The 25753-nt window shown below is 41.2% G+C and overlaps 1 protein-coding gene across 1 annotated transcript in view; it reads left to right on the plus strand.

Annotated features, from left to right (window-relative positions):
* MYO3B (myosin IIIB) overlaps window positions 1-25753 on the plus strand; it is a 240350-nt gene that overhangs the window by 91742 nt on the left and 122855 nt on the right. Inside the window, exon 8 of the mRNA XM_014520807.1 lies at window positions 6241-6306. Within this exon, the coding sequence (XP_014376293.1) occupies window positions 6241-6306 (66 nt within the window). The remainder of the gene's footprint in view (window positions 1-6240; window positions 6307-25753) is intronic.

Genomic DNA, 25753 nt, shown 5'->3' on the forward strand with positions numbered 1-25753 from the left:
AATGGGGTGAGAGACTGCGTTGAAGGCCTTCCTGAAGTCCAGAAAGACTATATCCACTGCGACACCTGCATCCAAGGACTTGGTGACCTGGTCATAGAAAGCCACCAGGTTGGTTTGACAAGACCTGCCCCTAATGAACCCATGTTAGTTGCCCCTGAGCATAACCTCCCCTGCTGGCCCTTCCTGAACATGTGCCAGGATAATTCTTTCAAAAAGCTTCCCTAGGACCAAGGTAAGACTCACAGGCCTATAGTTTCCTGGGTCCTCCTTCCTCCCTTTTTTGAAGATGGGGACCACATTGGCCCTTTTCCAGTCCTCCGGCACATTGCCTGAGCACCATTAGTGCTCGTAGAGCTGTACCAGAGGTCCCGCAATGACCCCTGCTAGTTCCTTCAGCACTCTGGGGTGGAGATCATCAGGACCTGTGGATTTAAATACATCTAGTCCCTCCAGAAGTTCCCTGACAAGGTCCTCATTAACCCTAGGCCTGGGTGTGCTATCCACAGGGCCCTCAGGGGTGCCAGTGGGGGAGATATCCAGGTCCCTCCTCAGATATATGGAGGCAAAGAAATTGTTGAATATGTTAGCTTTACCATCAGGTGAGATGACCAGATTTCCTAGCGTGTCCTGCAGAGGCCCCTGGCACCTTCTTTTGCCCCACTATGTATTTGAAAAAGGACTTGTTGTCCTTGATCTGGGTCGCTTTTCCCAGCTCCATTTCTGTGTTCAGCTTGGCTGTTAGTTATGTCCCTGGCCTACTATGTTTAGGGAAATACCACTAAGCGTATTGTGAGGATAATATTTCTTACCTATTTCTTGTTGTCATGCTCTCTCCTTTGATCTCCCTATGGCAACATAAGAAAGCAAAAAAACAGTTTTCTAGCCCTTTAAGTTTTCCTTTGACGAAGGGAGTAGAGAGTTCTTACAGCCTTTTGGCCCTGAAGTTGATAGATGTTGAGCTGTAACAAACCCTGTAGCCATCCTTGCTATCTTAGTTAGACAGCATTAAGATGCCAAAGTACTTTTGTAGGTGTAGCTGTTATTTCTTAGCAAAAGGCTCCTTGTATCTCCCGTTAAAATCAATCGAAAGTTCTCATTCATTTGAACTGAATATGTTTCAAGCACATTGTGCAGGTATAGCTGTTAGCACATGAGTAGTTTGGTTGATTTCAGCTGGATTATTTAAAGTAGTAAGTCCTTTTAGGTTCAGGCCTTACACTTTGTGAGAATTTATTTACCTATTTTAATATGATCCATGTATATAATATAACCTTTTATAGCAGAATCTTATTACACATGGTTAACTTTCAACTACTTTATGGACATTTCTTTTAGCTTTAGAAAATAGGTATGTACATTTTGTTTCCAGCGAAACCTGCTAAAATATAAACCGGGTGAGTGTTGATATAAATATTGTCTCTGCCTGTCTCATTTCATAAGTGCTCTAAGAAAATTTACAACGTACATATACCTGATTGTGTTTGCCAGGGTCTGTTCATGGTGACAGGTGTTGATGTTCAGCAGCTAATTCCCCCATTAGAAGCAATGTGGCAGACTCTGATGATACAATCTGTTCATTGGAAGGTCTTTATAAAATATGCTGCTAAATTTATTAAAATATTTTTTTAAATAGATGTACATTTTGATTTTCAAAAAATTTTAATTTGTCAAAAATGATTTTAAATCAAAAGCATTTATTTTCTGTTTGCCTATTATAAATTTATTAACTGAGCTTGTAATTAGGCATGCAGCTTAATGTAAAGGACAAATGGTGCTCACTGAACCACATCGTTGGTCTTATTGTGGTAAAATGACCCATTTGATTTTACCAGCTGTGACTCTGGAGGCAGACTGAATGACAGAGAACACATAAAACTCAACAGATTGAAACATTTCTAGCGCATACTTCCTATTATTGATCATTCAAAATTCAGAAACAGTTCTTCTCTGAATGAGAAGAATGTCTTCATGTCTAATATCTTCTAAGGAGCTCTGCTTTAAAAAAAAATGTATGGAGTACTGTCTGAATGGATGGAGTTGTGAAGTCTTTACTCAAAAAAACATAACAAAACAAAAAACCTCCCACTAAATAAGGATGACATAAGACCAGAGAACGCCTACACTGGGGGACAGCATCCATCAACACAACAGAAATTCTGTCAGAGGAAATGAAACACTTTGTGTTGGTTCTAATTATAAATTATAGAAAGAACTAAGGCCTAGGAAAAAGATGAAAAATAATAAAGGTTTGATTATACATCTTGCATCAGAGCAGGACATTTTCAGAAACCATTTGGAAAAGCCCAGCTACAGCAGGTCATTCAATTAACTTCATATCTATTTCTCACAACTATCCATTAGGGCTGTGCGAAATTTCACCAGCTGTTTTGTTTTGACACTGTTTCTACTCATTTTGAGCTCAAAATTGAAATGAAACAAAGGGCTTCGAAACAGCCTCAAAATGAAATGAGGGCAGTCAAAATGTTTTGAAAGCTTTGAAACGTTTCGAGTTTCAAAGCTGAAGCTGGGCTTTCTTGCAGGGAAACAGAAAGCAAGGAGAGGGAGGGAGAAGGACTGCTCTGATAATGACTGTGTAGCTGGCCAGTGACTGTGATCCTTCCCTGAGGTCCCTTCCAATCCCAGTGCTCTGGGGGAGGGATGGAAAAGCAGCATAAAAAGCAGCAATTTGAACTGGGCTGCTTTCTGCCTTGGGGTCAGTTACAAATGACATCAGCTGATGTAAGGACACACAATGAATAAAACACTACATGTTAGATATAATGTAATCCAACACAAACAGTAGACACAGATAGCTCTAGTTAGATTCCTGTTGGACCAAAGTACTGAGAGAAGTGCTAGATTTGGCTATGGCCTAAGACATGATAATACACCATCTCCTATGAGCAGTGTTTGATGCAGTCTAGTTAGTTCATGTGTACAACTTTGGGGTTACAATTCAGTTTTTAATTAATTATTAGTTTCAAACTACAAAGAGTTGAGTATTTACAAAAGAAGTACAATTTCTTGCACATTTACTTATCCTTGGGCATTCATTATTGCCATGGGCCCATGATTGGTTCTGAATTCTTTTTGGATGGATAGTCTTGACTATTTACATATGCTTGTATTTTTTTTTCCCTGTGCCAAAAACTCAGCAGTTGCCTTCAAATACTTTCTGTCTGTCTGTAATGACATTGACTAATATACTGTCACATTGTGTGATATTAGAAAAGGTGTCAACTGTACTGTCTCCAAGAATTCATTTTAACCAACTCCCTTTGCCTCAGAAAGTCAGACTTGTAAACATACAAGGTGGCAGGTTCTTGTCCTATATATTGCATCATTCATAAAAAACTGGTTAGCTCTATGAGGGTTACTGTGCATTCAAGGTCATGAGTACAGTGCTCAAGAAGGCATCTACTTACTTATAAACTCATAAATCATTTCATACATGTTTGTATCATCATTTAGTATAGTAAAATAAGAATCAGGAGATTCTTCTAATGTAGTAGATGTGCTATTTGTAGGAAATTAGTTGTTTTTGCAAATATAACTTTTCCTATTATCCCATAATCATCAGTTTACTTTATGGTAAATGCTATTAATTTATTTCACAGACATATTCAGATGTTAGGCTTTAAAAATAGTATCTAACAGTCTGCAAAAAAGTTTAGCAAAACCACATATTTCACAAATATTATCTAAACTTTTGTCAAATTGGTATTTCAGATTTGCACTGAAATTCTAAGCTAAGGTGGTTTCATGGCAAACATTCTGCATGCAGTGCTAAATTTTATACCACACGTATAAAAAATATACTTTATACCCAGATGCTGTTGTGATGGCTGCAATTATTAGAACCTGGATAGCCAGATAAACCACTGTTCCAGTTATCTTTTATGGACTCTAAAGAGAAATAACCCTAAGCATACCTGATGTTAGTCACAGGAAGGAATCTCAAGGCCACTTGCAAAGTACAGTAAAGTGAGGCCTTTCTTTATCCAGACTGTTAACCGTTGTTTATTAGAGAGAGATTTTAAAGCTCTCTCTCTCAGATACAAGATTGTTTCTTAGTGTATCTTTTGAAATCACCTACTGTGCTTTGTATTCACACGCATGGCCACAGAGTCTATGATGAATACGAAGATAGGAACCTGGTTAATGGAAGACTGAAACATTATTGCCATTGAAAATAACCCATCATGTTTTTGTTCCCCTCCTAATGGTAAATTTGATAAATGATGCACACCTCAAACGTTCTAGATTTCTTTACTTCAGGAAGAAAATTACACTCTGAGTCTGCCACAACAAAAGAAAAAAATACTAACATATTCATCTCAGAAAACATGACAACTTGCAATGAAATGAGATGACTGCATTTGTTTTGAATAGATACAGTTGAATAAAAATGGCCCATTTATTACAAAGCCATGATGTCTTTTTTTTTTAAATGGTTTTGTTTTGATTTTTGAGAATAATAATTGTTAAATGGAGTTACTATTTGAATGTACTTTTGTGAAAAATTCAAAGACTGCTAAATAGATCAGCACTAATTTACATTATGTTTATTCTGCTTGCTCTTTGTTTTCCAAAATGTTTCCAAACCATGCCTTGTTGTGGTATGTGGCACTGAATTAAATGAGTGATTCATGATACAATACAGGCTATTCATGAGGATTTATGTATTAGATTAAGCTAAAGAGTATGACTGTTTCTGTCAGTTCAGTAACCTATGATCCCTTGCACAAAGGCAGCAGAGGCAACAAAATACAATTTATTATGAATTTATAAAAGACCTTTCTTAAGCTGACTTGAATATAGTTAAAAGCACAATAAGTTGCTTGAAGAAAGCTATGCAAGTTAAAGATAAAGTGTGTTTGTATATATGTATTTTACCAGAGATGGGCCTTCATCTATGAAGTGTGAATCCGGAGTCCAATTTACCAAAGTCTGAGAAGATAAAGCCTTTCTTTCTTATATAAATCTGTCTTTAAAAGATTTAAGGGTAAAATTGATAGCTGTACCAGTATACAGGCAAAGGGAATCAGAATTCATGCCAGAAGTGATAGGTATTGACTGGCATTATTATATCAAGATCTAAACAACTTCTGTGTTCAGAGAGGTTTGAATTCGGTGTTCATATAATTCGAATTATATATGAGTCCATATATAAATGTTTGTGTAACTTACTGTGGTAGTCAATAAAGAAAGTAGTTATATGCCAACTAACATACAACAGCATATGTGCTACCTCTCAGATTCTAAGAGGTAAGTAGATTCTAAGACCTTTTTATAGGTCTTCTCACTGCATAATGTAAGAAGATAGAGTATGTCACTATAAAATTGATATGCAATATTTAATGACTTACAAACTCTTTATATAGAAATAATAATCTCTAAGTCAATGTGAAATTATGACTTAAAATTACCAACATTTATTGATGGTCTACCCAGAGTTCTTCATATTCAGGTGCTCATACTTCTGAAAATCATGGTCATAATCAATTCCTGAGTGTAGACCTTGAGAGGTCTGAACAGGAATGAGGACTGGATTATCTTTCCATCCCAGAGGTGATTCTTTCAGAGTTGAACTGAATGAACAGGAAATATAGGGAAGTTTTTATGTTCACTCTACCTCCTGTACTTAAAATAAAAATAAAAAGTTGATGGAGAGAGAGGGGGAACCATCAACAAAGGAAAATCAAAGTACAGTAAAAGCTGAGTTATCCGGCACTTTACAAGCTGGCATGCTCTGTTAACCGGCATGCTGGCTTGTAAGGGCTTGTAAGGGAAAAGTGAAACCAGAAATGCCTGCTGTGGCACTTCCGGTTTTGTGGAGCCCCCACGGCCCAGGGGAAAGCAGCCTGCGCTGCTAAGCCTCCATGGCCTGGGGCAAAGCAGCCTGCATGGGTCCCCCCTCCCTGTCCCTTGGGGCCCACAGGAGGGGTGGCAATGCAGCAGGAGGGGCGGTGACACCCCAGACACGGCAGGACAGGCGGTGGCCCAAACAGGCAAAGATTCCTGTTCAGGCTGCTCAGTTATATGGCATATTTTGTTACCCAGCTCCCTCCATTCCCCATGGGTGCTGGATAACAAAGCTTTTACTGTAAATAGATTTTATGAATATTCCATGCTGTGAATAGAACTAGTTTCTTTTTTGTTGAGGATCCATGAGATAATTATAACAACACTATGATTTAGGTGTAACATTTAAAAACTGAAAATGTTTATATTTTTCAGAAATCCTCCTCCTACTTTACTACATCCTGACAAGTGGTGCAGAGGATTCAACCACTTCATTTCACAGTGAGTTTTCCTTCTTTTGAAAAACTGCTTACCTTTCAATGCCTTTCATAGATATATAGAACCCTAGAATTGGAATTTACTTGGTCCAGAGAGTTATTTTGCTTGCAGAAAGTTTTTCACTGAACTTTCATCTGATAGTTGAAGATCCTTCTGCAAGTTTTAAAAATTCTATAGCTCAGTTTAATCTATATGTGACAGGGGGGCGTCCTGGAGCCAGGTCTCAACCTCAGCCCACCCACTAAGTGGGGCAGTCCACCCAGTTTTTCCTGTCATGACTTTGCTGTTTCCTGTGCTGGTGTAATATGTGGGAGGCTGCCCATTTTAATGCTCCACTGCCAGGGGGCAGTATACACAACTCTGACCTTCCCTTATTGTGTGCCATGCCTTGCCAATAGCATCCATAGGTTGATAATGGCTCCATCCCCACACTGGGCACCATAACATTTTGATCTGGATCCCAACTAGATCCCTTCCCAATCAGGCAGTCTACTCCGCCCTCATTCTGGGCTGCCAAGCTCCCTGCACTCTTCTCCCTCTCAGCAGTGGCCCCCTCTCTGGGACCTTTCGCCACATGGGCCCTGGCTTTGACTCTAGGCTAGTTGGTACCCCAGCCCCCCTGGCTCTGGGTGTCCATCATGGTGGGCACTCTGGCCCTTTTGACCCTTCTGGTCCTGGCCCCAGCATTGACCAGTTGAGGGTACCTCATATCAGGCTTCTGTGTAGCTAGCTCACTCCCTCTTGTACAGGTCCGCCTTCTCGGGCCTCTCCCAACAACACTAGGCCTTATACTGCATGGGCCTCAGGTCTCTGATAGTCATGCTTGGATCCCCAAACCTGTCCCTATGTCTGGGTCACCCACCAGGATGTGGAGGCTGGGGTTTTAAGGTGCTCCTACCTGGCAACTGGCCTCACATTTCTGGGGGACTGACCTGCCATGGCCAGCCCCACCAGACGACCCTTCCCCAGCAGGGTGCACTTTTTGGTCTTACCCAGGACCAAGCAGGTCTATCTGCCTAGTCTAGTTCCCTCATTAGGGATCCCAGATGGTGAACTGGGACTCTCCTTGGGCCCAGCTCTAACTCTGACCCTATTCAGAGTTCATAGCAGCCCGCTTGCTGGCTGACCCCTACCCTCTTTGGCTGTGATGTCCCCCCCCCACAATTGAAGGGTCCTTCAGCCCTTGTGGGCTCTGGCCCCACTCCCAGGCAAGTCGGGGTGCCAGATAGCTTGTCATGGCCTTGGCCTGCCCCTTGCATTGGGCTTATTTGCCTTTTGACCATCTCGCCCTGGCCTTCTTGCATTGACCAGTGTGAGGGATCAGAAAGTCAGCTTAGCAGCTGCTGACCCTCATACTCCAGAGGGGTCCCTCCTGGGTCAAACCATAGAGCCTTCACCCTAATCTGGATTGGCCTAGTGCTTCCACAATGTTGCCTGAGGCCTAGATCAACTGGGCTCCCCTGAACCCTGGCTTCACCCCTGCCAGATCTACTCCAGGGCTTGCCTGGTGCCTTTGTAGGCCCACAAGCTGTTAGCCCCATGCCTAGGCTAGGCCTTGTTCTTAATATATCCTAGACTTCTTCCTGGGGCTCAGGACCCTGATGGACCCTCTAGGAACCTACTACCACCCACATAGTTCCTTCCTTACCTCCAAGGTGTTGTGAGCAGCAGCTCAGCCAGATGTTGTCCCTTCAGCTGCAGCCACTCAGCCCCGTGGGCCTGAATCTAAAATGGCCGCCTCATCAGAGCTGGCTTGCACCTGCCAGCTGCCTGCTTTCAGCCTTAAGGTGTCAGGTACCCAAAGATGCACTGCCACACTATATTCATGTGATTTGCTTTACATGTGAACCACGAATTACATAATTAATTAGCTTCTTGACTTTTGATGTATCCAAGGGCAAATCTATTAACTTGTCATATTTTCTTGATGGCTTTGTGAGATAAAGTCTAGTGGCCCTTGCTGTTGAAGCATAGAAGCCACCTTTAGACTCTCTTGGCAGGAAAGGTTAAATCAAAGTGAATGGTGGGCAATTAAAAATAATAATTCCTTATTTTAGAAAATTATCTTCTACTCTTTCCATCCTACCTTGGATACTACTCAGAAACCACATACATGTCCTATCCTGTCCTGTCATATGCTATTGATAGATCTTCAACTGGGGAGGGGTGGGATGTGCTGATAAACCAAACTCATGCTTTGTTTGGTAGTATAAAAATATTACTAACAGTAATACTGTTACTACCATCAGATTCAAAGCAGTTATAACAGCTTCTTTGAATAAGCAAAATATACTGCACATGTCCTTAGGACTTAACTTAGTACTATGAACTAAACTAGATAATATGATCACAGCATTGTCCAACTCTCACTGATTCAACACTATTCAAGATGCTTAATGATTTAAAATCTCTTGTTTCCATTGGTTTAGCTGAAATGCCACTACTGAATTTGGACTTTTCACCTTGCCTTTGAAAACCTGGATAGGTTTATTTTGAAGCTGTGCCATGATGACAGATTTTTTTTTTTTGAATGAGCAGTGTCACAGGAATTAAGGCAGAAACTGGTTTTGGAGTTGCACCTATTGTAGGAAGCATTGAGAGTTAGGGTGGTAAGATATAATGTAGTGGCTGACCAATGGAAAATAAAAGCCCTACTAATTTTGAAAGCTAAATAAGTTTTTTCTTAGCTTAAGTAACAGAAACTTGTGTTTTGGAGCAGATAGACCTGAGTTCTCTATCTCTGTCCTGCATATATCTGTATGTATTTTGTTAACATTATGGTATATATTATGATCTAAACTGTGGATGATAGTATATTACAAATGGTAAGGGATTTCTTCCAACCTTCACTGGATGTTGATTGGATTTTACCAACTACTAATAGAAAGCCTTTAAAATGGGAAAGTTGATACTTATGGCTGGCAACCAATACACCAATTTGGTGAATACAATGAAGTGTTCTACTGAAACTATGCAGAGGTGAGGGAAACAGTAAATATGAGGATAATGTCAATTACCTAAAAGCATCATTCAGGGACAATGTCACTTTTAATAATCAACACTTCCTCCAGATGATGGGAACAGCTATGGGCACTAAAATGGCCCCACAGTATGCCAACCTTTTATGAGCCACCTGGAAGAAGACTTCCTCAAGAACTGCACCATCAAACCCTTACTATACCTAAGATACATCGATGACATCTTCATCATTTGGAGTGAGAACCTGCAATCTCTGATTGAGTTCCACCAGAAATTCAACAGTCACCATCCCTCCATCCGACTTTCTTTAGAATACTCCAGCACCAACATCCCCTTTTTAGACACAATGATCAGTATCCAGAAGGGTAAAATACAGACCACAGATACAAGAAACCCACGGACCAACATACATATCTGCACAGAACCAGCAATCGCCCGAAACACACCAAAAAAGCTGTGATATACAGCCAAGCCTTCAGATACCACCGCATCTGTACTGAAGAGAACACCCGGGATTGCCACCTCACCGATCTTAAAAAGGCTTTCACCCAACAAGGACACTCCTCCAGAGAGGTAGATCGCACGTTTGAATGAGCCACCTGGATACCACGTGAAGAACTGCTGCAGTACAGAAGAAAAACACCCACAAATCGCACACCGCTGGTTATGACCTATCACCCATCCCTTGAACCTGTACGGAAAATCCTCAAAAAATTGCAACCCATATTAGAAAAAGACCCTATTCTTAAAAAGATCTTCCCAGAGCCACCCATCCTAGCCTTCAGACAAGCACCGAACCTCGCCAACCTCATCACCAGAAGCAAACTTCCTCAACCCCAGAACACACCAAAAGGATCCAGACTGTGCCAGGACAAGAAACGCAAAACCTGCCAACACATCTCCACCACCCCCACTATTACTACACCCCACAACAGAGCCATCAGCATCCCAGGATCTTACAGCTGCACCTCCAGAAATGTAAGATACCTCATCCAATGCACCAAATGCCCTGATGGAAGATATGTAGGAGAGACCAGACAACAACTGCGCACCAGAATGAATGCACACCGGAAATCCATCAAAGACAGAAACACTCAATTACCGCTGGGGGCACATTTCTCACGGGAGGGTCACTCACTTTCCAGTCTCTCAGTCCTGATCCTCAAGGGAAACTTACACAACACTTCCCAGAGATGAGCCTATGAGCTCCATTTCATCAGCCTCCTGGATACTAGAGATCAGGGACTAAACATAGACATTGGATTTTTGATACATTATAATCTGCCTGGCAACTGACTCCCCAGCCCAGCCCAGCCCAGCCCAGCCCCTGGCTTCTTTACTTTTCATTCCATCCAGGAAGAGCACACACCGACTGCTGAAGCTTCCTTAGCCTGACAGAGGGTTTTTGAACCTGAAAGCTTGCTTAATAACTATTCTCCAACCATTTGGGTTGTTCTAATAAAAGATATCAAATTCACCCAAGGAACCTTGTCATTCAGTCCTCTGCACTTGCTTCTTGGTGCCTTCATTCTTGGAAATCCCCAGTTGTTGTATGATTGGGAACAGTGCAACAAATGACGTTTGACATTTCTTGACATTTTTCAATCTTTTAATTCAATGTGAACACTAAAAGCCAATAGGTTATAAATGACTGTTCATAGGAGTCAGGGTTTAACATGTTGTCTTATACTTGCCCTTTGGCTTTTCTGATACCTTGAAATTATTTTTTATAGTAGCTACTTCTCCAATTTCAAATATGCTGTGCCTTTTTAATAGTTGAAATACACATCGAAAAAGGAAGTGTACTGCTAATCTGTGTTTAATCATGAATTATATGTGAAGAAAGGCAACAATTGTAATAAATTTGCTAATGCTATGGCTGCAAGAGGGAGAATGTTGGCATGGAATTCACTTCCATGTTATGTTTCTTCATTTTTCTGCCCTTGTTTTTTATATCATTTATTGTGCTAAGGTAGTGAAACATTTTTTGAAGGTTTGGATTTACATTAGTAAATTTTCATTTTTTAAAAATAGCATAAACATCAGACTGAATGGCAGTGAACCTTTTAGCCATTAGGGATAATTGACTCATTTATATGCGTTAGTTATACATTTGTCAATGCCCGGCTTGTGACAGCTTAGTTATGATAAATTAAAAGCAATGATTGTATAAATTCCATACTACCTTTTATCCATATGTTAGGACCTTGCCTCATGTTTCTGTCACCCTTGTGATGAGTGGTTGGCTTTGCAGTAATTTCATTATCTACCTCCTTCATGATGGCTAACATCATTTGCATAACAAGCTTATCTGGTTCAAGTTGTGGTGCAGACCTGTGTATTGACACAGAATGGAGCTTGCAGCTTCAGCTGCACATACCTTGGACTTCAGTTCTGTTGACACAATGATTTCATCCTTGCCACTGTAGCTTTCTTTTCATATTTCTGTGCCTTGTTCATGAATTGCTTTCTTGTCTGAGAGGCTTTTGTATTACAAACGCACACGCACATAATACAGTAGTTTCCAAATTTTCTGAGCTAGAAGCTCCAGTGCAGTTTCTTATGAAGCCCTGAACAATTAAATATAATAAACATAAATTACTTGTGTTAAGGTGAAATCCACAGATACTAGTTTAAGTGGAATATTGATTTCTTAAATTATGTCTTCACTGCCAAAAAGGCCTGTTTTTACAGTACTATAATTATCACAAATTAGCTGTCTCGCTGTAAAATCCTAGGGGAGTCTGGACCTAGGTACTTTTTAGCTCAGCATAGCTAGGTGAGGTCATCATTGTATTCCCTCCCAGGGTTGACCTTGACTAGCTACACTGAAGAAATAGTTTTAGACAAACCATTTCAGACAGCTGTCTGATTTGATGTCCATTGCCCATTTATACAAAGTACACATACTTTTATATAGGTCTGTAAAATTGCAGGTGTACCTTTTTATCTTTACTGCTATAAATGTCTATGAAGAACCCGTCTACTTAGCTAAGAACGTAAGAGAGAGGATTGCTTGTTGTTTATTTAAACACATATTAGTGGGGTGTAACATTTCCTTACCAACAACTGCATCAGCTGGTGGCTGAAAGGTGACTAAAAATGAAAGACATTCACCTATGTTTATTCCATGTTTATTCATACCTTATGTATAAAAAGTCTCTCATATGCTGGAAAAGTTTATGTGAGTAAACATTTTATTTTGTAGTTAAAACATTAATGCCATTTCTGTCCTTTTAGTATAATTTATGTCCACTATTCACACATACAGTGTTTCAGAACTGATCATAGAATCATAGAAATTAAGGGCTAGAAGGGACCTCAAAAGATCAAGTCCCACTCCCCTGCTCTGGGCAGGAAATAGTGTAGGTTACATGCAAAATGAGTAAAAGTAACAAATCAGCTAAATAATTGATATACTACAAATAATATATTTGGCATTTTATGCCTTAGAGGGTGTCTAGTAGTGGCAACAACAGTTAATGTGTTCCTGGAGCAGAATGATACAATAACCTTTATTTACATTACATCACAAAATGGTAATTTTAATTAAAATGAGCAATTGTGTCTCTAGGGGCAGACACTTCTTTTTTACATTTATTTAGCCAATGATTAGCTATTATGGCTTTTTGAATTAATTAGTCTCCTTCAAGCTGAAGGGAATTAAAGTATTAAGAAATTCAGGGAGCTGTAAGCTTCAAATGTGAAATCACTGGATTTAGGCTCACAAAAATTCATCACAATAACATAATCCTTATTATTTCCACAACTGGTTATAAATATGATGCAAACTTGATTACCTAACTTAACTAATGTAAAAATATACATTTGCCTTCATATAAAATGTGATCATAGCTATCATCTCTAGATGGACTATCATACTGATGAATAGATTCTCAGAGCCCTGTTTAGCTCTCACTTATATGCCATATATGATCTCACTTTTGTAATAATTTTTCAGTCTAAACAAAGCTGTTTTGTGACATTCAGAGTGTGTTTCTTCCAGAAAGACTGTATTACCATGTTCTTTCACTTAGGATGTGATGTGCGTTGGATTTGAGAAACCTGCCAAGTTATACAGTGGGTGCATGTACATGTGCAGTTAGTATGGAACAATAAATTCCAGCTCAGATTGTGCTATAGTTTGTTTCCTGGGCACAGCATTTACATGTGCACCCAGGACCACAGCACATTGAGCCAGGGAAGAGCAGCCCCTGGCTGGCAGGAAACCTGGGGATCAGCCCCAAGCTCCATGCAGTGGTGTTGGGCACTGGAGGAGCTGGCTGGGGCATGAGAGTGCTACAGTGCAAGGCTAGCTAGCAGGCAGCTCATGCACTGTAGCACCCTCGTGCCCCAGACAGCTCTGGTCACCATCTACATGTGCGTTTCAGTGCACTTAATGACTCCATCATGAGATTGTACTTGTCCTAGACAGTACTATCCTATGGCAGAGTCAATAAGTGTGTCGAAATGCACCAGACAGTACTATCGTACGATAGAGTTAATTTACTGTGCACTAATATGGGAGTGGAATAACAACAGTTGCTGGTCCTACCAGCTAGCCACACCGTCTGGGGCAGATCCAGGGAGGAGTTGCACCCCCATTTTGATTCTTGGCCCACCCTCATTTTAAAATCAACTGCTTGGCAGTGGAATCAGCATTTCTTCTCAGAAAGCAGTGAGGAGCCTCTGGACTTTGTGGCTCATTATAATCTACCTGATTCCTTATAAACTCTTCATGCCACAGGTCTTAACTACTCTCCCCCACTTTTTAAAGATCTTGATGTTCCACTAATCAAGCTATCCTTTCTTCTGTAATTTTGCTGTCTGGTAGCTGCTTCTGGTAGCTCCTAAGTCATAGCCCTGCAAACTGTTTTTTAATTCTAGCTAAAAACATTAACTCAGGCATGAAAATGATAACTCGGGTGAATATTAATTCAGGTGTAGGAATAACTTCCAGTGTAACATTGGGAGTACTATCAAGATGCTCCCAAATTTTGTTTTATGAATCTAAAAAATAGATGTACACTTAACTCTAATAACTACGGGACTGAGACAACAGCTTTTGATTCTTGTTACCTGGTTTGTTGTGTTTATATATATATATATATATACACACACACACACACACACACATACACACAGAGCAAATTAATGGACATTCAAATAAGCTTATATAAGTTTTTGTATCAGTCTTAAAGTGAATAAAATTGCCCAGCGTTACTAGCTTATTCATGAAGTTCTAGTTTCTTTTGAACCAGAAAAAATATGCCTTGTTTCATATGTGATACCCCCAGTACCACAACCCGTCCCCTTTCAAAATCTTAGATCTGCCTGTGCATACCACAGGCATGTGGTATGCACATGCCTGTGCATACCACATGCATGTGCATACCACATGCATGTGCATACCATGTTATTCGTGGTATAACATTCGTGTTATACCACGAATAACCAGGAGCCACCACTGCCCCATGCATCACATTTGCCCTGGGTGGCAAGCTCCCTCTTAGTAATGATGGATGAGCAAGAGTAGGAGCAAATGAGTAAGTTACTCTTATTCTCTGTTTTACTCTTCTCAGCCATCACTCCTGCTACAGCTGTGTCTAGATCCAGTCCAAGGGGAGCCCCATGGTCTGGATCTGGCCCACAAAAAGGGCTGAGTTTGTTACTCTTCCACTATACCATGCTGCATCCTAGTTTGGGGTAATCTCAACAGAGATGCAAGAGAGGAGCAAGTCATGTTTGGCCTGTGCCCATAAGAGGAATAGTGTTAAATTCTGGTGATACCCAGGTAGCATAGGGGGTATCTGGGAAATAGCCAAATATTGAGAGATTAGAGTTCCTAAATACTGAGGAATTAGAAAATATAAGCATGCAATTCTTCCAGAATTGGGAAGCAGAGCTATTACTATTAGGAAATATTTCCTAATTATAAATTGGCACAATAATATGTAGTTGTGTGTGTGTATTCCTAATTGCCAAGCAAGTATGACTGATCTCCGTGACTAAAATTTCACATCTGTTGAATTTCCTCCTAGAAGACAAAGGTAAAAGAGGCCTTCGCAGAAAGATAGAAAAAGCACTCATGAAGCACCTTCCCTTCTGACGAAAAAATCATATTCACCTTCAGAATATGGTTTCTTTGCAGCTACTCTAGCGTCCTATATGCATTATTTGGCACGAATCATGTATGTGTCATGGTGACTTGGGGCACTGGATGTCATAAAGTGAGCACATTTCAGGACTACTTAATTGAGACTTAAGGCTATCTTGCAACTGAAGGCCATCAGTAGACTGACCAACTGATTTTATAGTAGAGCTTTGCAAGCCAGTTCTGGCCATTATTCTGTGGGCCAGAGTAATGACATTTAGTAGATATTGTCCCCAGTAGAAGAAAAGGTTAGTTCTGACTTTACTGCACAGCAGATGATAATCACAAGGGATGTTATGTGAGATTTTTCCAAAGCATCCTGTTGTGCCCTAACTTGGCTTCTATTGTCAATGACAATCCCAGTAGATTTTAGAGAGAGCAGAATTAGGCCATCCCCAAGTGTTGTAGATCAGGTAAAGCCTTTTCTATACCTTACTTTGTAATTTCAGTGTGACCCAGCTCGTTGTTGCTTTCAAATATATATATTTTTAATTGGATGTCATGATGATTGGTGTTAAAAATCCAGCTGAAAGACGATTTATTAAGAAAACAGGTGTCAGTGACATTTTAGTATTAGTGTATTTCTTTCATTGTTAGGCAAGATTAGTAATTTATAGTATTTGCTACCAAGAGGCAGATCAATACAGATATATATGTGTTTCGTGCAATGGAATTTATATTAATGCACATGATAATTGACTGTTCTGTCATAAATTCAGTCCTTCCTCCCCATATCTGATTGTAGCAGAGAGAACAGTAAAACATGTTATTTATCATGGTGTTTTCATTTGAGGCACAAGACCTATTTAACCTATTACCTTCAGTCACAGAGTGTGCTTTTTACTAAAGGGGCAGCTATATGCAGGTCTGTAGATAACACTCTGTGTATCCTGTATGTCCTGTTGAATCAGGACTGAAAGCAGAAATACTGTAGGCAAAGCTGCCACTGTTTTTCTTTCATTTTTCAAATGGGAGTAACCTGCAGTAGTGGGGGATGGGCAGGAATGGGAAGAGGAGGCTGGGAGGCCTCGGAGAAACAAACCCATCATTGGACCATTATTACAAATGTAATTCATAATGCGACTGTTCCCTTCCACCTGCCTGCTACATGTGACTGACCAGCATCTGCCAGAGCTCCATGTAATACAGAGATGAAAAGGGGCAGTTAGAGAAGCAGATGCTGTGTATGTGTGTTTCTGCACGTGTGTGGAGAAGGAGAACAGGAGATAGAAAGTTTTAACCATTCAGAAATGTTCTCAAGCAGTTTTTTTTTCATTTCCAGGTACTGATTTTTTTTGCTCCTTTCCCTTCAGTGTTGGTGAAATAATTGACTTAATCAGAGTAAATCAGAATAAGAGCTGTCTTTAAGAATTTCTTCTTTTCTGAAAGGTTTAGAATGTGTCAGTGGAGATTCTGAACTGAGGCACGGGGCACTGTGCTGCAAAATATCAGTAAGCCAATGCTAAGGACGGTTTTGACACTTCATCTTAAGAAAAAACAAAACTATTTTTAATATGGATCTAGGTCTCATAAAAAATGGCTGGATCGATAGCAATGTAGAATGGAGTGTCTTTTATTTCCACAGAACACACCTTACTCGCTATTTATTATTTAAATGACTATATTGCTAAGAGGTCTTTTGTACAGCCTAGAAAGCAAGGTCCCAATGCATTAGGTACTGTACAAACACAGAATTACAAGACTGTTCCTGCTCTAAACAGTATGCAGTATGTTTACAGAGGAAAACAGGTAGACAGAAAGCATGGAAGAAGAGCACAAGGAAATGGCAAGATGATATTTCTCTGCATGAAATAAAGCAATTACAGTAATCCAGCTGCCTGAGATTAATTTATATACTTCATAGATTCATCAATTCATAGATATTAGGGTCAGGAGGGACCTCAGTAGGTCATTGAGTCTGACCCCACAGGCAGGAAAGAGCGCTGGGGTCAGATGACCCCAGCTAGGTGCTTGTCCAGTCTCCTCTTGAAGACCCCCAAGGTAGGGGAGAGCATCACCTCCCTTGGAAGCCCATTCCAGTTTCAAATCAGTGGTACTCAAGTTTTTCCTTGGTGTACTGGATGGGCAGTGCCCAGGCTAGTTTCAGCTGATAATCCTGATCTGGCACTCAGGGCAGCCATGATAGGGCCCCACCTGACCATGCAGAGGGGGTTGGAGGTAGCCCAGCCCCATGGTAGGGGGGAAGGTGGTGTGGCACAGCCTCAACCCAGCTGCATGACAAGGAGACTTGACTCAGCCCTGCAGGGAGAAGGAATAGCCCAGCCCCAACATGACCCTACAGGTGAAGGGGACATGACCTGGCCCTGTGTGGGGAAGGGGATGTGGCCCAGCCCGAACCTAGCCAGCGGGAAGGGGGCATTTACAGAGGGAAGGGGGCATGGCCAGCTCCAACCAGCTGCAGGGCTTGTGGTTTGGGAATTTGGCAACAAGGGAAGGTGGCTATATTATTTGCCACCTCTCTCCCACAGCCAAATTTCCCAACCTGTGGGGAACCCTGTGGGCCAGATGCCATGGTTACATGGGCCTGATTTGGGTGTGGACCAAAGGTTAAGCACCTCTGCTTTAAATAATTCTCAATGGATGGATATATAAACAGTTCATTACTGGGCAAAAAGAGTGGGACTCTACCCCATGCCAGCTGCCAGGCAAATGCTGACACTCATTCTCTTCAGGTCAGCGGAAGCAGAGCTACTGATTAGCTGTTAGGGAAGAGGGGTAGGTTGCCACCATTTAGTTTTCACTTATCCTTGGTATCATTGGGTACGAGTGTCCAAACAGGTGATTTCTACAAAACAACTCACATGCAGTCTGTCTCCTAATATCAGATGCATAGCAAGTTCATTGAGTGCCCAGACTGAATGGAGAGAGGTATGTCAACCACTGTAGATGAGGAGAGAAAGTGTGGGGGAGGGAAAGAATTTTGTCTGCTCTAGGAAAGGCTCTTGCAGGACGGGGAGCACCATTCTGTTTGTTCCATTTACTCTCTGCTCCCCAGATTCCCTGCGTGGGGCACTGCTGCGCTGCCTGGCTCCTGTGCCTGAGCAGGGCAGTGCAAGTCTCCCCTTTGGCATGGCAGACTCTTGGTGGGGGGATTTTTGCACCCCCTCATAGTCACAGTCCAGAGCTGGTGCTCCATTCACTCAGGCCTAGTTACACTAAGATGCCTAAGATGTTCAAAAAAGGAGCAAAATAATTCCATTATGTGTGGAAACATCCCATTTGTGATGTGGTTGGGATAAACTGTACATGTTTGTGTAGTAGGAACTGCATGGAACCTATCCGTTCACTCCATATAGTCCACTGAGGAACCCTCAGCTGGTAATGACTTTTGGTCACATTTCCTACTAAATCCAGTCATATTTGCTTTAGGAATTTAAAGGTGAAAGGATCTATATTTGTCTTGACTATTCCCACTGAAATTATGCTTGTTTTTATTAGAAACACGTAGCATGTTTTGATAACATTCAGTGGAATCTGTTTAGCACTGAAGGGCACCCCTCCTCCCCAACTCAGGAAACACTAGGGCCCAAGTTCTTGACCATCTGCATTTGGGAACTAGGGCTGTGTGAAGCTTCAGTCCCCGACTTGATTCGGTGGAGATTTGGCCCGATTTGGTGGCCGAATCTCCAAATCCGAATCGAATCAGAGGACCCTTTAATCTCTCTGAACCAAATCGGAACCCTCTGAATTGATTTGGAGAGATTTGGAAAGATTCAGAGATTCAGACATAAAGACAGCTTTAAGTGTTTTTTCTATATACCTCTAGGTAGCAGGGGCTCAAACACTGTGATGCTGGGGTGCATGGAGTGTCCCACAGAAGCCTGGGGGTCTCCCCAGCACATACGGAAGTGGACCAGAAGCACTTCCAGTCCACTTCTGGGTCTGCCAGGGAGTGTGCTGGGCGACTGGTGTCTCCTGGGTCTGGGGGGGCACCCAGGGTTCCCCTGCAGCTGATCGCTGAACTGGCAGGGGAGGGGGGGGGGCCCAGTGTGCTCCCCAGCAGACAGGGGGGGGTGCCCAGTGTGCTCCCCAGCAGACTCAGAAGTGGATTGGAAGTGGATCCAAGTTCACCACCGAGCATGTGGAGGGCTCCCCTGCACTCCTGTGGGACGCTCCATGCACCCCAGCATTGCAGTGATCATGAGGCATGCCTGCTACCTCAAGGTATGTTAGAAACAACTTTTAAAGCTGTGTCTATGCCCAAATTGCTGATTCTCCAAATCAGCATCAAATCTTTAGATTTGGATTCGGCCAAATCAAATCGGGGCAGTGATTCAAATCAATTAATTGAATCCCTGCCCCTGATTTGGGCTGAATCTGAACCAAACAGGACCCACTTCGCACATCCGTTTTGGGCATCTGCAAACAATTGAGCAAAACTCTGCAGGGATGCTAGGAGGAAACCAGCGTGCCTTTTTTTGTTCATTACAGGTAGATTTCCTCACAAGAATCAGTTGCGTAACTGGGACTGAGGCACCAGTCCTGGGTGCTGATTTTGTGGGGGGATCACAAAAATAGCAGTCCTTGTGGTGCTGGTCTGATCACTGCTGTTGGCAGCCCAGCTGCAGCTGCTGCCCTATGCACTGCCACCACCTGGGGCACAGAGCTGCCCAGTTAGTTATGCCTGACAACGTTGCCTTTAAAAGCAACTTCTGCTCTACCATTTTTTCTTAAGTAGCCTCAGAAAGCTATGGGAACTAAAGGGGTGAAAATGCCATGTTATTTTTTCTTCATATCTCTAAGTGAGAAACAGACTCCAAGCATGCCCTCCTCCCACTCAGGTGTTTGGAAATGTTTTGATCATTGTCATATCTACCTAGCACTGGTGATTTTGCATTTTAGCTTCTTCCTCACTCTCAAAAGAGTAGGTAGTGAATTAGATCAGGTTTAATGTGTGTGATTGTGTCTTGGATTAATTTTCACTTTTGTTTTGGGCACCGAACCCTTTGACCTTTTTCAAAGACTCGTTTGCTTTTGTGCAATATATTGATATGACAAATATTAAACGTAAATCTTACCCTGACTTGTTGAAGTACTGCAGTAGAAGCCAAACAGTAAGAACATGCCGTATCTAATGCATGTGGTAATTAATGATGGGCAAGCTTGTAATGGGTTTGGCAATTCTCTTCGGTGTCTATTTCCAGAATCTATCTGAAGAACTATATATCTTACAAAATGAATCTAGGATCTTTCTTCATTGTGCTCTGGCTAGGTCCAGGGAGTACAAAGTTACATGAATGAAATGAGGCATACATTTTTTTGAATCCCAGGTCAGGCTCAATGAAGATTTGGAGATATGTTTGACCCAGCTGGACAAGGCACTGATATACCACATGGATGAATGCAGATCCACAGTAGTTTCATAGATGTTAGGGGCTGGAAGGGACCTTACAGATCATCAGATCCAGCCCCCCTGCACTTGGGCAGAAAAGACTGCTGGGGCCATGTCATTGGGAGGAATGTAACTTGCATCCCTTATGGCTGACTATGTAATGGTTTCACAATTCTCTCCATCCTGCTACAGATTTAGTTACTATTTCTTTTCTGGCGCATTTCACTGTTGGAAATATTCATATGCTGCATGATCTCTTGTGGACAGAGACAGAACTAGGAAGTTTTGTGCCCTGGGTGGCCACAGCAGGAAAAGCCAGGCCAGCAGCGGTGACTGTTGCAATTCTTGCCCTCTCCAAGTCAGGACCTGGGACTGGTGCCCTGTTCACATACCCCTAGTTAAACTTCTGGTTCTGGAAATCTTACTTTTGATCTTTCTTTGTCAATCACTGAATCTAATTAAAGCTCCCCCTGCTGGAAGACAGAAGGCCACTTTTGTACATTTGAAAAAAATAGCAATTTGGGATTAAAATGCTTTTGGAAGTATATTATTTAATTTATACGGTCATAATGCCTGTTAATGATACTGTAAGTTGCATCTATTCACCCTATGCATAGAGTAATAAAACCTACGTGCCTCTCCAATGAATAGTGACTACACTTTTGGTTTGATATTTGGGTTGTGTGGTAAGACATAATTAGGAAGTCATCATCATTAATAGGGGATAAAATGTAAGAAATGTGGGATTCTAAAAATAAATTTTAAAAAGTGAAATGCTGGAGCAAAAATGTAACGTACTTAAGGCTTATCCTAACACAAGTTATGACGGACAGAGATGCTACATTTTTTTTAAACTGTAGGGATTGTAATTGCTCTGGTGAAGAAGAATTTCTAAAAGAAACACTAATACTGGTCTAATCAGCTTTAGCAAGAATAATAAGTGGCACGAGGAACTGTTTCCTGTTTCTGAGTTTGCAAAATATTCAGATCATCATAGCTGTTCTTATAAAATCTATTTCATTCAATTTATTCATTAGTAAATATTTGTTCACAAATGCTGATAAATAGCTCCCCCTTTCAGTCATCTGATTTGCTACTTGCAAAATGGCAGTTTACATTGTTGAGACAGAGCAATTCCAACAATGTTATCATCCACATGCAAGCAGCCAGTGAATTTTTAGAGGCTGTCTCAGACAGACCTGTGTGTGGGTGTCTGTTCTTGTTCCTTGCTAATAAATGCTTCATCTTTGCCTGTAATTGTGGCAGAATGGAAATGGTGCTTGGGAGCCTGGCTGTGAGATTGCAGCAAATGGATGCGACCTATGTTTAATGTAGTGACACTAATGAATTCTGAGAATTAATTTTCAGCTAAGAAAGCATGATGGAAGGTAGTAGAATTTCAGATTAGATAATGGATTGACTTTCATCAAGGCCAATGTGTACAATGTTTGTTTCCTTTTCAACCTCTACTTATTTACCCCTCTTGTTATTCTATAGCCACACAAACCAAATATAACCATAATTTCAGCATACCTTACATGGAACATATGTTGTAATAGATTTTCTAACCCATTTGTACAATGCAAAATATGAGTCTCATTGCCTGGATTTTCATTTAGAAGTTCCATGGGCCAAACAAATTGAATTAATTTGCAGAGGCTGTATGCTTATTGTTTTTACTTGCATTTAGAGTACTGTGGATGTTTGTTGGGACATAGAGCCAATTTAGATATTACTTATAGTAACTGACTAAATGGTCCAATGGATATCAGTAAATATTTTACTTTAAATCTTTTTCTTATCTCAGAAGTAGTTCTTTTTGTGACTAGAACTTTTCAAACATCTTTTCAGTAATGCAGTACGTATTTTGACTTGCACCAAGCAATAAGACAGGCAGCGCTGTGGTTGGCCCATTGCTGCCTTTGAGCCACTGTCTTTTTAAAAACATGAAAAAGAAAGCATTTTGGGAAGCAGCTTGTGAGAACGTTAGCACAACCGAACTACATGAACAGTGCAAGACTTTGCAAGACTTCCACTGTCAGTTAAGAAGTCTAGGATTTTAGCCAAGAAAGTGGTAGATATTCATCTTTTAAATGTAAATGTTTGTGGATATCAAAGGCATGTGTGCTACTGCTTCTGCTTGATTTTTCCTGGATATTGCCAGTTTTTCCCCAAGGCTTTCAAACACTCTGAAGTGTTGAATGTAGTTTGTTTGCCTCAAAATGTGGTGTGTGATTATGAAGATAGAATTTGGACAGTCAAGTGATGTTTAGGGTCCCGGTCACAATGGTCTGAAGTACCCCTAATGGTATGAATGCATAGGTTAGGGTTGGAACCTTGCACTCAGGCAGCCTTTACTCTTCATTTTTCCACATGCTTTTCCACTGTCTCTCAGTGAATTTCAGAGGAGATTACTGTTTCTTATCTACAAGATTGCTCAGCTTCACACAAGCTTTAGCTCAATAAGAAGGGGTAACTCCCCAATGAGGAAATGGGATTCTGCTGTCACACATTCTTCACAGGAGCATGTAGTCACTTCAGTAGCCTCTCCTGCTGCTCTGGTCAGGCAGACTTAGGTACTAGACATTTAATAAAATTCTTATGAAGAAAAAGATAGTGTCAGTGCTGGTCGCCAGCTTAAGAAACAACTACATTCTAAAATGTTGGGAGTGACTCTGGCAGTCTGTCACTTCCTCTTCCACTGAACACAGAGGATGAGTCCCAAGAACTGTTGTTTTAGACCTAATAATAGCTAAGGAACATGTAACACATATATTAGCAGTAACCACAGTTTGTGTGCATCATGCAGGAAGCACATCATGTGACTATGCGTACTGCAGTCATCATTCTGAAGTAGAGGAGATACTGGAAGAGTACATGTTCCTGGATCTGCCAAGTAGTAAAGTCCTATTTTTTGTTTAAAAACTCCAAATATTTCACTCTAAGGGTACAAAAATTTTACCAAAATCTGCATATCTAGTTGACATGAAAATGCCCCTTTCTTGTAAGCCATCTGATTAACCAATTCTACATCCTACAGAGAGAACAAAAGCACTCATTGATGCCAAAAGCTCTCATTCTGCTCTGCAGAAAAGATCGATTGACTGTGAACTGAATATACAGAGAAGAAACCAATATATTGAAACCACTTTGCAACCCTGATAGAGTTTAGTTGTATCATGCAAAATGAATCTCAGAAATCTCAGAGGTACCTTGGAGACCCCACCTTTGAAATAGGTCCATACCTCTTTTGGGTGGTGAAAGATAATGAAAAATAATCCATCTTCTTGCTAATTTGCTGAATTTTTCCTTTTATTTAGGACAAGGATCTGGGGACACTTCTAGACTGATCAACTGACTCATCAGCTCTATTTTGCAATGAGTTGATGTAGCTTTATTTGTAATTCAGGTGAAATCCTAGATGTCCACAAATTTATTACAATGCCTATGACTGAGAGCATTTGAGGATTAGTAGAAAATGAATGGGGCATATGGATAAACAGCATGAAGAACTTCTATATAAGTTACAAAGTTGAACAGTAGGCTGTATAGAAGGTTAATAATTACATCTACTATTGGTTTCACTGCTTTTTTTCACTCTGGGTAGCAGCCCAGCACTGGAACAAAGAACCAAATCAATGAATAACTTTCATTCTTCTGAGCTGCCTGTTGCTGTATAAATATTAATATAGTGCCAAAATATGCAAAGTATGCTAAATTAAATTGAATTTGTATTTAATATTAAAATATTAACAAGAAGGCAACTATCTTAATCTTTTAGGAAGCTGCTTCCATATAGGTTAGCAAGAAACACCAGCTTCTTACATTTGATCTCTCTTATAACCCCTTTCCCACCACCACCACCAACAAGGACTCCCAGGAAACCCGCATCTTTGCACAAGCTTCAACTTCATTTCTTTACAAAACTTGTGGCCTACAATGCCATAAATTCAACTTTAAGATGCTTACATTTTAAATAAGCAACAAACAGAAAAAGGAGACGGAGAAAAGATTTCACTCTCAAGAATTCATACTAAATGTAGATAATTATTCCAAGCCTAAAAGTGCTATGACCTTCCCCAATCACTTTACATTATGACCTTCTCTCATAGCTGCTTCCCTAAAATTTCCCCCAATGTCCCCCAAAGGTTGTCCTTTCATTTCTTCTCCACCATTGCCCTTTGAACTGCAGCAAGCTTTGGTTGCCATGTTGGAGCCAGGTCACACTTCCTTCTCTTCGGTCTGTTGGGTTGGGCCTGGGCTATGCCCCCTTCTCCTCTCAGGGCTGGGTCATGTTCCCCCTCTTCTGCTCACAGTGCTGGGCAATGCCCCCTTCCTTCAGCAGTGCTGAACCATGCCCTCTGCATGCGCCATGTTGGGGCTGGCTGGCCCAAGCTCTCTTTCACTGTGCAGCTGGATTGGGGCCGGGCTGCCCCTCTCTCCCACTGCACAGCTGGATGGGGCCCCACTGGATCTGGCCCACGGAGGGATCAGGCAGTGCTCATCTGTCCCATTGGCCAAAAAGGTTGAGCACCATTGTTATAGTAGGTAAGTCCTACTAACTTTGGAAAATGAGGGCAAAGCTTATGAGAAAGCAAAAATATGTCCTTGATCATCCTATGTTTGTACTGCTTCAGCTGCCATTCTGGATCACTTCCTACAGGGGACCTTTTGTAGGTCAGACTCTAGGAGGCGCTGATGGTAGCTCTGTCTCTTGTGTGTCAGAAACTAAGGGGATCCTGGGGCTTCAGGCTAAGTCTTGTCTAAGATTGGGCCTTGAACATGAACAGTAAAATTGTGGTCTGAATAGCAGAATTTCAAACCTCCCCTTGGTTTTGGTAGGGCTACAATTTCACTTGTATTTATTTTAGAAAAATATTCTTTAGGAAGTGGATGTTCATGAGGATGTTTATGAGGATGGATTGTTTATGAGGCTGAATTGGCATCACCAAAACATGTCTGGC

The sequence above is a fragment of the Alligator sinensis genome, unplaced genomic scaffold, assembly GCF_000455745.1.
Source record: "Alligator sinensis unplaced genomic scaffold, ASM45574v1 scaffold143_1, whole genome shotgun sequence".
Taxonomy (NCBI): Eukaryota; Metazoa; Chordata; order Crocodylia; family Alligatoridae; genus Alligator; species Alligator sinensis.